The sequence below is a fragment of the Nelumbo lutea genome, chromosome 1, assembly GCF_056320005.1.
Source record: "Nelumbo lutea isolate HS-2025 chromosome 1, American lotus-T2T, whole genome shotgun sequence".
Taxonomy (NCBI): Eukaryota; Viridiplantae; Streptophyta; class Magnoliopsida; order Proteales; family Nelumbonaceae; genus Nelumbo; species Nelumbo lutea.
In genome coordinates, this window is record NC_142684.1 from 22,725,473 (window position 1) to 22,739,754 (window position 14,282).

General features: G+C 39.9%; 1 protein-coding gene across 1 annotated transcript in view; it reads right to left on the minus strand.

The window, feature by feature from the left end:
• Positions 1–14,282, minus strand: part of LOC148873933 (uncharacterized) — a 77,920-nt gene that overhangs the window by 13,291 nt on the left and 50,347 nt on the right. The window contains exon 30 of the mRNA XM_088948308.1: positions 13,846–14,278. Within this exon, the coding sequence (XP_088804434.1) occupies positions 13,846–14,278 (433 nt within the window). The remainder of the gene's footprint in view (positions 1–13,845; positions 14,279–14,282) is intronic.

Below are 14,282 nucleotides of genomic sequence, written 5' to 3' on the forward strand. Positions count from 1 at the left end.
TGGCTCTTGGTTTCCATGCATCTCAAATCAGGAAGAATTTCATGTGGGCTGGAACTGCGAATGAAATCTGGGAACAAGCAAAGTCTACATATTCAGAATTGCGACACTATGCCAAAATTTATCAACTGCAGGCAGTATCTTCTACTTGTAGACAGGGGGAGAGGTGTTTATCGGTCTATTACTCTGACTTAACATCTATCTGGAAGGAGTTGGATCACTACCAAAGTGTGGATTGGAAGTGTGATGAGGATGCTAAGAAGTACAAACAGCTTGTCTCCCAACAAAGGGTGTTTGCATTCTTACATGGTTTGAATCCTATGTATGAATCTATCAGGGTTCAGATTCTCAGCTCTAAGGATCTCCCATCTGTTCAGGAAGTCTATGCTCTTATACAGTCTGAAGAAAGCAGGAGAAATTTGATGAACAGCCCTGGTGAGGATGCTGTTGTGTTGGTTGCAAAAGGAGGTGCATCTACTGGTGTGGGATCTAGTTCCCGTAAAGGAGATCTCCAGAAAAAAACAGAAGATAAGGAAAAATTGTGGTGCACTCATTGCTAGAAACCCTAACACACCAAAGATACCTGTTGGGATCTTCATGGGAAACCAAAATGGGCTCAAGATCTGACTAAGAAGCAAGGTTCAGAGGTGAATAAGAAGTACGGACAGCAAAATACAAAGAAACATCACATGGCCAACATGGCTACTCAGGAGAATCAGCCCCCCATTTCTACTGTGACTCAGACACATCTCACTGGACTGACCCGAGGGAGGACATTATGAATTCCTTCTGTGACCATTTAGAGCTCTATGGTAGAGCAATTCGTCAGATGGATGCTCCTCCCTCAACCTCATTTGCATCCACGTCAGGTAACCCTGCCACTGCTTTCCATGTTGCTTCTCACACCCCTGACTCTCCATGGATTATTGATTCTGGAGCATCAAAACATATGACTGTTACGTCCTCTTACTTTCAAACCTATCACCATCTTTCTGGAAGAGACAATGTGAGACTAGCCGATGGATCATACTCTTCCATAGCTGGTCAAGGAACTCTCTCTCTTCCTCTTGGCCTTACCCTTTCTGATGTTCTTCATGTTCCAAATTTTCCCATTAATTTGTTCTCTGTTAGTAGTGTTACTAATTCCTTGAGTTGCTCAGTGACTTTTTTCCCTTCTCATTGTGTGATTCAGGATCTGGCCTTGGGGAGAACGATTGGTAGGGGTCGTATGGCTGATGGACTTTACATGCTGGAGAATAAGGCTGGTCTTCATGTTACAGAGTCTATGAGTTAGTCTATGAGTCAGTCCTGTCAGAAAAAAATCTATTTATGGCATTGTCGTCTTGGTCATTTGTCTTTTGAGTCTTTGAAAGTTGTATTCCTAGAATTGTTTAAGTCAATGTCTGTTTCTGATTTTTCTTGTCAAACGTGTCAGTTGAGTAGGCATTGTAGAACTCATTTTCTTCAAAGAAATAGTAAATCTGAATCTCCGTTTCACATTGTTCATTCTGATGTGTGGGGCCTTGTTACTTTACCATCTGAGAGTGGCTACAAGTATTTCATTACCCTCATTGATGATTATTCTAGATATACTTGGGTATATCCAATGCGTACCAGGGAAGAAGTACCAAAAATCATTCAAGAATTCCAGCGGATGGTCTTCACTCAATTTCAAACTGAAATCCAAATTTTTCAATCAGACAATGCAAAAGAATTTTTTCATAGTGACCTCACGGAATTTTTTGCTTCGCATGGTTCCCTTCACCGTAGTTCTTGTGCCCGCACACCACAACAAAATGGTGTGGCCGAACGGAAGAACCGACATCTCCTTGAAGTGGCTCGGGGTTTATTACTTCATATGAATGTTCCCAAACGGTTTTGGATTGAAGCTGTTCTTTGTTCCACTTACCTTATAAACCGTATGCCCTCTCGTCGGTTAGAGTACAAAGCCCCACATCAACTTCTCTTTTCTAAGGCTCCCCTTCTTTCTATTCCTCCTCATGTCTTTGGTTGCCGGTGTTTTGTCCAAAATCTGTCTCCCACCCGTGGGAAATTGGATTCTCGTGCTATCCCTTGCATATTTCTTGGTTACTCCTTCACTCAAAAGGGATACTGTTGTTTTGATCCTGTTTCTCGTAAATTCTATGTCTCCATGGATGTTTCTTTCTTTGAAGATGAGCCTTTCTATCCTGTTTCTTCTCAGGGGGAGTGTAGGCATGAGGAGAAACTGGTTCAGCTTCCCTCTCTCCCTGATCCTCCACCTTTTCGTGTTTTTTCTCGTTGTCGCAAAGGCCAACCAAATTCAAGAGCTGTAGAGAATTCGGAAGCTGTACCTCCAGTGCCACCAGACTCCTCGGGGAGGATCATACTCACTCAGGTATTTTGGCTCCCAATGATGTTCTTGAATCTATTGAAAATGATTCCTCTACTGCTAATGATCTTGACCGTCCTATTGCTCACAGGAAGGGCGATAGATTGTGCACCACTAAACATCCCATTTCCAATTTTGTCCCCTATGAGAACATTTCACCCTCATTCCGTGCTTTCCTTACCTCTATTGACAGTGTTCCTATCCCTAAGAATGTGGTAGAAGCTCTTTCAGTTCCTGAATGGACAAATGCCATGAGGGAAGAAATTAATGCCCTTCACAAAAATGGCACATGAGAACTTGTTGATCTTCCTAAGGGAAATGTTCTAGTTGGATGTAAATGGGTGTTCACAGTCAAGCATAAGGCTGATGGAACAGTGGAAAGGTATAAAGCTCGCTTAGTGGCAAAGGGGTTTACTCAAGTGTATGGAGTTGATTATGCAAAAACTTTTGCCCCCGTTGGCAAGATGAATTCCATTAGAGTCCTTTTCTCTCTTGCTGCTAATCTGAATTGGGTTTTACACCAGCTGGACATCAAGAATGCATTCTTGAATGGTGACCTTGAAGAGGAAGTGTACATGATTCAACCTCCTGGTTTTCTAGCCCAAGGCAATGAACAGAAAGTGTGCAAGTTGAAGAAGTCCTTATACGGGATGAAACAATTACCAAGAGCTTGGTTCAGCAGATTCCATGTAGCAGTTCAGCACAAAGGATACATGCAATGTCAAACAGATTATACACTGTTTGTGAAAAAAGGTGAAGGTAAAATTGCTGCTCTAATTGTATATGTGGATGACATAATTGTTACTGGTGATTGGGAGGATGAAATTCAGAAATTGAAACTTTTTCTTGCCACTCAGTTTGAAGTGAAGGATCTACGACCTGCCAGATACTTCATTGGAATTGAAGTCGCCCGATCAAAGAAGGGTATCTTCATTTCTCAAAGGAAATATGTCCTAGATTTACTTCAGGACACTGGGAAGATGGGGGTGAAGCCAGTTGACTCTCCCATTGACCCCAACCATAAATTAGGTGACAACTGTGGTGAATCTCTCAAGGATGTGAAACAGTTTCAGAGGCTTGTAGGGAGATTGTTATACTTTTCTATGACTCACCCATACATTGCATATGCTGTTGGTCAGTCAGTTCATGTATGCTCCTAGGTCTTCTCATCTTGAAGCAGCAGAGATAATCCTCCAATATCTAAAGAAGTATCCGGGTACTCGTTTGTTATTTCAAAAGCATGGACATTTGAAAGTTGAAGTTTTACATATGCAGATTGGGCTGGATCCCAAAGAGACAGAAAGTCTACCAGTGGCTACTGCACCTTTATAGGAGGGAACCTTGTTACATGGAGGAGTAAAAAGCAAAATGTGGTGGCTAGATCCAGTGCTGAAGCTGAATATTGTGCTATGGCCCATGGAGTCGCTGAAGGCATGTGGATAAAGAATTTGTTGGGGGAGTTGGGTTTCCTAGTGACCAAACCTATAACTCTATTTTGTGATAACAAAGCAGCTATAAGCATTGCTGCCAATCCGGTGCTACATGATAGAACAAAGCACATCGAAGTTGACAAGCATTTTATCAGAGAGAAAGTTATCACAGGCGAAGTGTGTACCTCCTATGTCACTTCTGAGAACCAGCTTGTAGACATCTTTACAAAGGGTTTTGTTAGCGTAGGGGTATTTCTGTCTTTATACCTTGATTGATGTTGCTGATCTGTAATGTTGTGTTGAAATATGTGCTCTTAACTTAAGTAAGGGCACATAGGTCTTTTCAGTTATGTTTTTAATATTAACATAAATTCTTATTGGCCGAATGGGAGAGGACATGCTGACTCTTTCAGTTCGAACCAGAATTCTCTCTTTCTCTTTCTCTATCATTCTCTCTTCTTCTACATAACTGAACTCAGTCAGGCCAAACTCTAAGGCAGACCTGAATTCTAACAGGTTTAAACCTTTCTAGACATCATGATCTTTGTGACAAGTTGGGCATGATTGATATCTATGCTCCAACTTGAGGGGGAGTGTTGATAGTTGTTTATGTATTCAGGTTTAGTACCATAAGGGTACTGTTGTAATTTCTCCTCTATTTATATTGTTCGACTGTACTAGTATAAATAATAAAATCATTCTTTCGCCCCCTAAGTTCTAGAGGGCTTTCAGTCACTCGACTCACCTCTCTTCTCTCTTCTCCTCTCCTCTCTTCACTTGCTCTTGCTCAACAAATCTAAAGTAAATTCTTTTGATTTGGTTCAATGAGAAATATTAGTTAAAGTGTTGGAATGTTTTCTCTGAATTTTCTGGTTAACTTTTGGGTTCTTTTCTATCAATCCACATATTTTCTATTTTCCAAAATCAAACAAGAAAACAATTTAGATCATACTGTTGATGTCTATGATTAGTTAGGTTTTCTGATTGATTCTTCTTGATTCATAATCACCTATAAGATATATCATCTCTATCAACGTATTAAAACTGATTTTCATTTGTGTGAAACTGTTTTTACTGCTTGAGGTGCTTAGACACCTATTCTGGATGCCAGAAGGGGGATCTTTTCTGAAATTTGTCACATTTTGTATGTTTGGTGATCAGAAACTTTTTTGTTCATTATCTATGGCTTCCGAAAAATCTGAAATCCTCTCTGTGAAGGTTAATAGGATAAACAATGCTATTTGGAAGTTTCACTTTCACTGTTTTTTTGGAAGGTCTATGGGGCTATTTCAATGGCTCTGAGGCTAAGTTTGCTTCTTCTAAGACTAGGACTTTGCAACGTGGCAGATCGACAATAATAAAATAGTTTCCTTGATTCTTAGTTCAGTTGGTATGAACATTGGAATGCAGATGAAAGGTTTTCAGCCTGTTAAGGAAATGTGGGAGTATCTTGAGAAGGTCTATCAACAATTATGCCATAGTTTTTGTTGAATATTAATCAGTTTTTTGATGTTTTTTATGAGTAGATGTTTTATGTTAGTTGTTAAATAGGAGGTAGGGACCACAGTAGTTATGTGAGTCCAAATTTTATTATGTTTTTGTGTCTTATATATTCTGTTTTATGTCTTGCCGCCCTATAAGGGCATAGTTTTCTTTGTACTGCTCTATTATTTTTAGTATAAATAATAAGTGAAGGGGGCGGCCAGATTATTGCTCTCTTTTCTTTCAACTTCTTTTATTCTCTTCTTCTCCTTCTCTCTTCCTTCTCTCTTCAAGAAACAACTTTTCTTTCATATTTTTTTATTTCAGTAGATTTCTACTTGGTATCAGAGCCTCGGCTAGGGTTTCTTGAAGCATTCTCATGCAGCCCTAGAACAGCGACTGCATGAAGTAGTAAAGGGCTGATCGATCTGCCATAGATTGCCTAGTTCTTGGATTTTTTGGTGGGATCTAGTCATTAGGAAGGTGATCTACTGTTCGACATCAAAATTAGGAAGAGTCTTGGGAGGCGTGGTTTGTTAGTTTTATTTTGATTTTCTGAAGAGAGCGGTTTGGTTTTTGGAATTTTTTGAGCCTCCTGGAGTGATTGGTTCACTCTTCTCTCTGTTGGGAGGCGTGGGGAGGAGATAGATTTCTCTCCAACTAGGGTTTTCTTCTTCCAGAAGGGTTGGTTTCTGTGTGTTTGATATTAATTTATTTTTTGAAGGTCTCCAATCTATTTTTTTCTTATTGTTGAACTGTTTGAAGTAAGATGGAGAGTTGAAATACCGAGATGAAATCTACCAGTACTGTGGGACTAGGTGTTGGGGGTAGTAGTGATATTTTTGGGTATGGGATCATTATTACAGTAAAACTTGATGGTACAAATTATTTGGAGTGGGCACAATCAGCTAAGATGGCTATTGGTGCCTGTGGAAAATTAGGGTATCTTACTAGGGAGAAGAAGAAACCTGATACAGACTCTTCCTGATGGGTGCATGAGAATTACATGGTAATGTCCTGGTTGTGTAATTCTATGTTACCTCATATTGCAAAAAATTTCCTATGGGCTAATACTGCTAAGGAGATTTGGGATGGATTGACTGAAACCTACTCTTAGAAGCAAAATAAAGCCAGAGCTTATCGGTTAAGAAATCAGGTGATAAGTATGAAACAGGGAGAAAAACCTCTTGTTGTGTATTTCTCCATGCTGAAAACCCTATGGCAGGAAATAAATCACTTAGAAACTATGGTATGGGAAAGTGTAAATGATGCAACAACTTATCACAGACTGGTAGAGAGGAGTAGGGTTTTTGAGTTCTTGGCAAGGCTGAACCCTGAATTTGACATTGCTAGGTAGCATATTCTTTCTAGGGAGGGTGTGACACTCTCTCAGGCCTATGCCTTTGTCTCTGGAGAGGAGAATAGGAGGAATGTAATGCTGAGACAGCCTGGGATTGACCAGTCGGCTATGGTTGGTACAACAAAACCTAAGCCGAATGGAGACAAGGGGAGTAGTAAGACTAGATGGGAAGATAAGAAGGACTTGGTGTGTGATTATTGCAAGAAGCCTAAGCATACTAGGTACACTTTTTGGAAGCTTCATCCAAATCTTATGCCTGCTCGGATAAGAGAAAAGAGGGGAAATGAAAATGTAGCCACTATAGGAGACTCTTCAGCCCCTCTTTCCCAAACTGATTGGGAATCCATTGCAGTAGCTGTAGTGAGAACAAAATTGGAGAGGTTTGGACAGATTATGAGTAAGAAAGGTTCACCTAGCTCTAGCCTTCCAGATGGACAGCAGAATGCAGGAGCCAACTACACCACTTCCTTTGCACATACAGGTAGTTCATATGCAATTGCAAATCTTGCATCAACATCGGGTAAGGAGGGACCTCCCAGGATTATAGACTCAGGAGCATTTGAGCACATGACTAATGCCCCTGCCCTTTTCAGTTCCTATCAGTTGTGTTCTGGTAGAGGCAGAGTCTCTACAGCAAATGGTTCACATATTCCCATTGCTGGGAAAGGGACAGTTGGAGTGACTAATGATATAACTCTATCTTTTGTTTTACATGTCCCTAGACTTCATACCAATCTATTGTTTGTTAGTTCTTTGACAAAGAATTTGAATTGTTTCATGACCTTTCTTCCTAGTAATTGTGTTTTGTAGGATCTGGAGTCAAAGAAAATGATTGGGAGTGGTCGTGAGGTGAATGGAGTCTACCTTCTGGATGAGATTCCGAGACATCAGGGCCATCATGTTCGCAACAATAGTAGTAGTGGGTCAGAGTCAGTGAACCAGATTATGCTCTGGCACACTCGCTTGGGACATCTTTCTTTTAGTTCTTTGAAATGTCTTTTCCCAAAGTTGTTTGAGTCTCTTTAGTTATCTACTTTAGAGTGTGAGAGTTGTTAGTTAGGAAAGCATTGTCGACAATCTTTTAAACCAAGTAATAAAAGAAATACTTTTGCTTTTAATATTATTCACACTGATGTATGGGGGCCATATCATATCCCTTCCATGGGAGGATTCCGTCACTCTCTCTTGTTTGTGGATGATTATACACGATATTCTTCGATATATTTGATGAGATCATGTGATGAGGTTCCTAACTTGGTACGGTAGTACCACCAGATGGTTCTCACACAATTTGGAGTGAGAACTAAGGTTTTTAGATTAGATAATGCTAGAGAGTACTTTGAGAAGGACCCGATCACATGTTTCCTAGAACATGAGGTAATTCATCAGAGCAGTTGTGCATATACACCACAACAAAATGGAGTTGTCGAGAGAAAAAACAGACACATTGTGGAGGTGGCAAGGAGTCCTATGGTGTGTGCTTCAGTTCTTGTGTAGTTCTGGGGAGATGCAGTTCTTACAACTGTGCATTTGATTAACCGTGTTCCTTCATAGACTTTGGGCTTTAAGGTGCCATTTAGTCTGCTTTTTCAGATGGGGAGATACTTCATATACCTCTGAGGGATTTTGGGTATGTTTCCTTTGTTCACATTCTTGGCCCTCATTGCAAGAAATTGGATCCTAAGGCCAAGAAATGTGTTTTTCTTGGGTATGATCAAAAACCAAAAGGGTTAATGCTGTTATGACCCAGTGTCGAGGAGCAGATTTGTCACAATAGATGTTACCTTCTTTGAATTCACCTTCTTCTTGAGTGGTTCTCCTCAGGGAGAGAGTTTTGGGGAGGAGAACTCACAATCTGTTCCTCTTCCTATTTCTTTGGTGCCTTCATTAGTTCAACCAACACCTGCACCTTCAGTTTCATTACCTGAGCCACTACAGGCAGCCTCACAGAAATATTAGCGCTGGCAGATGATAGTTGACTCCACACATCCTCAACCCACAACACTCTCTGTTAGTCCTTCTGAAACTCCAGATTTGGTAGATACAGTTCCAGGTATTCCTCTTGAGCCTGAGCCTGTTATGTTTTCTGATGATAATGTTCCTGTCCCTAACACCATTGTTGCAGTTGATCCCACTGACCTTGATCTTCCCATTGCACTTCGTAAGGGGAAAAGTGTACAACCCAATGCATTTCACACCATCTTTCCTACAATGCCTTATAACCCTTCTACCGTGCTTTTCTTTCTTCTCTAGATTATGTGTCTATACCTAGGAATGTTACTGAGGCTCTCTCCAAACCTGACAACCATGCAAGATGAGATGGATGCTTTGGTTAAAAACCAAACTTGGGAAATAGTTGATCTCCCCCCAAACAAGGAGACAGTCGGATGTAGATGGGTATTCACAGTGAAGTATAGGGCTGATGAAAAGATAGAGAGATACAAGGCAAGGTTGGTAGCAAAAGGGTATACTCAGACCTATGGTGTTGATTATCTAGAAAACTTTGCACCAGTAGGTAAGATGAGTTCAGTTCGTATCCTTTTATCTCTAGCAGCCACCTATTCATGGCCTTTGTTCCAGCTTGATGTCAAAAATGCCTTCCTCAATGGTGATTTACAAGAGGAGGTATATATGGACATTCCAGTAGGCTTTTATGAGAATGTTGGCAAGGGAAAGGTATGCAGACTCAGAAAACCTCTGTATGGACTGAAACAATCACCTAAGGTTTGATTTGATAGGTTCAGAGGGGCACTCATGCATTTTTTGATGATCTCAAAAAATCATTGCAGCAAGAATTTGAGATCAAAGATCTTGGTGAGCTCAAATACTTCTTGGGGATTGAAGTTGCAAGATCCAAGCATGGGATCTTCATTTCACAAAGGAAGTATGTACTTAACCTATTGCAAGAGACTGGGAAGTTGGGGACCAAACCAGTAGACACTCCTATTGATCCAAATCATAGAATTAATGGTGTGGATGATGCGTTGGTAAAGGATGCAGGGAGATATCAAAGAATGGTGGGCCGACTACTGTATTTGTGTATGACACGACCATATATTTCTTATACTGTCGGTGTTGTGAGTTAGTACATGCATGTACCTCGGGTTCAACACTGAGAAGCTATTGAGAGGATACTTGCATATCAGAAGAAGCACCCTGGCAGAGGCATTATTTTCTCAAATCATGAGAATCTGAAGCTAGAGTCATATACAGATGCAAACTGTGCAGGATGCTTAGATGACAGGAGGTCTACATCAGGAGTGTGTACCTTTGTAGGTGGAAACTTGATCTCCTGGAAGAGTAAGAAGCAAGTGGTTGTGGCAAGGTCAAGTGCAGAGGCTGAGTATAAATCCATGGCTCATGGTGTCTCAAAACTTCTTTGGGTTAGATTTCTCAAGTGAGATTGGGGTGAAAGTAGAGGAACCTATGATGTTATACTGTGACAATCAGGCTACAATCAATATTGCCCACATGAAAGGAGCGGCCAGATTAGTTTTCGGATTTCTCCCATTCTTTTCTATTTCTCTCCTCTTCTCTTCTCTGCAGAATTCTCTTTTCTCTTACTTTTCTTTCACAGATTACAAATCAGATTGGTTTTTGCAGTTTCTACTGGTAACTGAGAAAAGGGGAGGATCAGTTGAAGAGGGTGTTGGCATCAGTTATTCCTAGGAAGGGACTGTGAATCCACTTGTAGTCCGAGAGGAGTCGGAATCAACTAGTTCACCTCGAAAAGAATCTTTGGAGGAAGAAGCAACCCCAACGACAGGGATTATTCTGGGTAGCTAGGAAGAAAGGAGTGTGAAAAGCTCAACTCAAGTTCCACAAGAACCCGACCAGAGCACCACACATTCTGAAATTGGCCTATTTGGGAAGAGTTTCGTGTCGGAGGGTGGAGAGAGGGACGAGATCTCTAGTGATAAAGGAGATGAAGAGGTTTGCAGACCTGAAGAGGTAAGTCATCTTGTTATTTCTATCCCGTCAACCCTGCTCAAGACTGAGAGACAAAAGAAAATAGGAGTCCCAAAGGAAGGGATTTGGGGATGAAGAGGTGAAGAGAGTCAGGGGGGAAGAGAAAGAGGCAGGAAAAAGAGACAGAGGATTATTTACAGAACAAAGTTTATAATAGAAGAAAGGTGTCAGGTTCGTTTCAGGGGAAAACAGGGGTAGAACAGGTTGAGGCTTTAGAGGGGGAAAGAAAAAAGGGAGGGGAAGGGGAAAAAGGAAGAAAGGAGGACCTGGGGAAGACCACTGGGAGTGGAGGAGCTGGTCAGTTGATGGTGATTGATCTAGACAATCTAGTGGAAATGGAGGTGGCGATTGGGAAATTACTAGGCCTTCATTTTTGGGGAGGGGAGGTATTCGCGAGAATTGCTTTCGAGCGTTTTGAGAAGAATAAAAGAGAAGAAAAATTAAAAAGAGAGAGAAAATCAGACAGGAAAAAAATATAGGATGAGGAAGGGGGTGAGGAAAATTACTTTGCAGACGAAGAGTAATGGGACAGAGGTTGGGGGAGGCAAGAAGTAGGGGGAGCAAAATGAAGCTGTTATCCTGGAATGTCTAGGGCCTGAAGGAGGAGGAGCTGCACCCCTTTTGGTGTTATGGAAGGAAAGAAATAAAAGACTGTTCGAGGACAAATCAAAAGGCACTGAAGTTGTGGTGGCCTTGGTTGGAAATCTTGTTTCAAGCTGAGTCTCGATTCTCTCAGAATTTGAGCACTTTAACAGTGTAGATCTAGTAGAAAATTTCTGGGGTGTTCTTGAGATCCCAGCTTGTAATGTAACTTGTTTTCCTAGTGTCCTGTTGGTTGGGTGTTACCTTAACACCCAATAAGTTTGTACCTATCTTTTCTTTTTAATAAAACTTTTTTCATTACTCAAAAAATGTAAAAAGAAAACTGAAATTCAGAAGCTGTGGAAGTTATTAGATACTAAGTTCGAGGTGAAAGATCTAGGCTCGTTATGGTATTTCATTGGAATTGAAGTTGTCCACTTCAGAAAAAGGATCTTCATTTCACAAAGGAAATACATCCTAAATTATTACAGGATACAAGCAAGCTAGGAGCATAGTTGTCAAGGCATTGCCTAGGCAACTAGGCACCCTTGGCTGGGTGCCTCGCCCAAATGCCTTGACTTTTAGCAAATAGGTGCCCTTCTAGGCAACTAAGTGCTCACCTAGGGGACAAAAATGACAAAGTGGGCGCCTTTTATAATATCATTTATATTGTTGTATCTTATTAATGTATGTGCCAATACATTTTATTATATGCTATATATATATATATATATATATATATATATATATATATATATATACTATCGAAATTTAAAAGATCAAAAGGTTTTGATGAGATAAAAAGAAAAAAAAAAGAAAGAGGAAAGAAAGAATAGAATTATAAAGAGATTCTTTTTTTCCTATTCTCTCTCTCTCTCTAATTAATAAAATAGAAACTCCATCCTTGTATTTTCTATTTTACTTTCCATCTTGAATATTTATCAATGAAAGTTAATAACCTTCTTTAGCTGCTAATTGATATGAAATTGCTCTTTTAAATACTTATTACAATAGTATTATTTCTGAAAATAGTGAAATTAATATATGTAAAAGATTTTTATCTTTTAGATTCAATGACTTGTCACATTTTTAAAGGAAATTTAATGTTCTTAATAAAGAGAATTGCTAGTTTTTCAATTAATATACCTGTTGAATGGTATATAAAACTAGGGAACTAGCCAAAAGTTAGTTTTTTTTATATATATTATAAAATTTTTATTGCCAAGGTGTCAGGCGATTGGGCACCCCAATGTCGCTCACAATCACCTGACACCTTGAAACTATGGCTAGGAATCATCATGATCCATGCCTTATCCCAACTACATGGGGACATGCAAACTAGGATGAAGCCAACTAATTCGCCCATTGATCCAAATTATAGGTTGGGTGACTATCATGGGGAAACCACAAAAGATGTAAAGCAGTTCCAGTTGAGGGAAAACTCCTATATTGCTTATGTTGTGGGTGTCCTTAGTCAATTCATGCATGCCCCTAAGGCTACTCATTTGGAGGCTGTCAAGAGGATTCTAAGGTATATCAAGAAGTTCCCAGGAGTTGGTTTGTTGTTCTAGAAGCATGGGCATTTCAAGGTTGAAGTGTGTACAAATGTTGATTGGGTTGGATTAGTAGATGACAAAATGTCCACTAGTGGATACTATGCTTTTGTAGGAGGAAGCCTAGTCACATGGAGAAGTAAGAAACAAAGCGTGGTGGCTAGATCCAGTACAAAAGCTAAGTACAAAGCTATGTCCTATGGGGTTGCAGAGATCATGTGAATAAAGAACTTGTTGGGTGAAGTGGAGTTTGTAGTTGATAGCTATCCCCATGTCACTTTATTGTGACAATAAGGTTGCCATCAATATTGCAGCCAATTCAGTAATCCATGATAGAACAAAACACATCGAAGTGGACAAACATTTTATCAGGGAGAAGCTTGTGAATAAGGAAGTGTGCACTCCGTATGTTAATTCTGAAGAGAAACTTGTAGATATTTTTAGAAAGAGCCTACATCACCTGTAGCACAATGACTTGTTTGACAAGTTGGGCATGATTGACATCTATATCCTAACTTAAGGGGGGAGTGTCAACTATTGATATTTTGTAACCATGTGCCACAAGGGCACTATGGCCTTTTTCCTCTTTTTTATTAATTGTATAGGATTGCCCTTAATATAAATAGAATGGATGATGCCGCCAACCCTCCTTTTTGATTCTCAATCAAATTTTCTCTCTTCCTCCCCCCTCTTCTCGCTTCTCTCTTCTCTCTTTCTCTTATTCTCTTGACTCTCTACCAAGATAATAAATATGATTGATAAAAAACAATAAAACTTAACTATAAAAAGAAAATTAAATTCTAGGATACAATTTAATAAAAATATATTCTAACTACCAAACACAAGACAATCACTAGTTACATGAAGAATAGACTAGAATCTAAGCAAATAGACAGTTAAAGCAGTCGAGACTCGAGAAGAAGAAGAAGAAGAAGAAGAAAAAGAAGGGAGGAAGAAGAGTTTGTCAAAGAAGTCAGGTGTTTTACTGTTCACACCCTGAAGAGCCTTTCTTAACATTTGAAGAAAATTACAAATGGGCCTTTGAATAAGCGCCACAATACAAAAAGGATGAAAGGACATAAATGCCCTTACATTCTCAACACTCCCCCTCAAGCTGAGCATAGGTATTTGTCATGCCCATCTTGTTCAAATTGTTGTCAAGCTTTGATTTGGAGACACCTTTAGTAAGCCAATCGGCCAATTGATCTTCAGACCTCACAAAAGGTAAACAAATCTCTCCACTGGCAACCTCTATATGCTTTGTACGGTCATGTTGAACAGGATTGTGGGCTATGTTTATGACTGCTTGATTATCACAATATAATATCATTGGAGTATCAATCTGCACTCCCATTTCTGTCAACAAGTACTTCAGCCATAACAATTCAAAAACTCCATGAGCCATAGCTTTGTACTCTACCTCTGCACTAGATCGAGCTACAACTGATTGTTTCTTACTTCTCCAAGATACAACATTACCACCCACTAAGGTACAATAGCCAGAAGTAGACCGCCTATCATCAATAGAACGTGCCTAT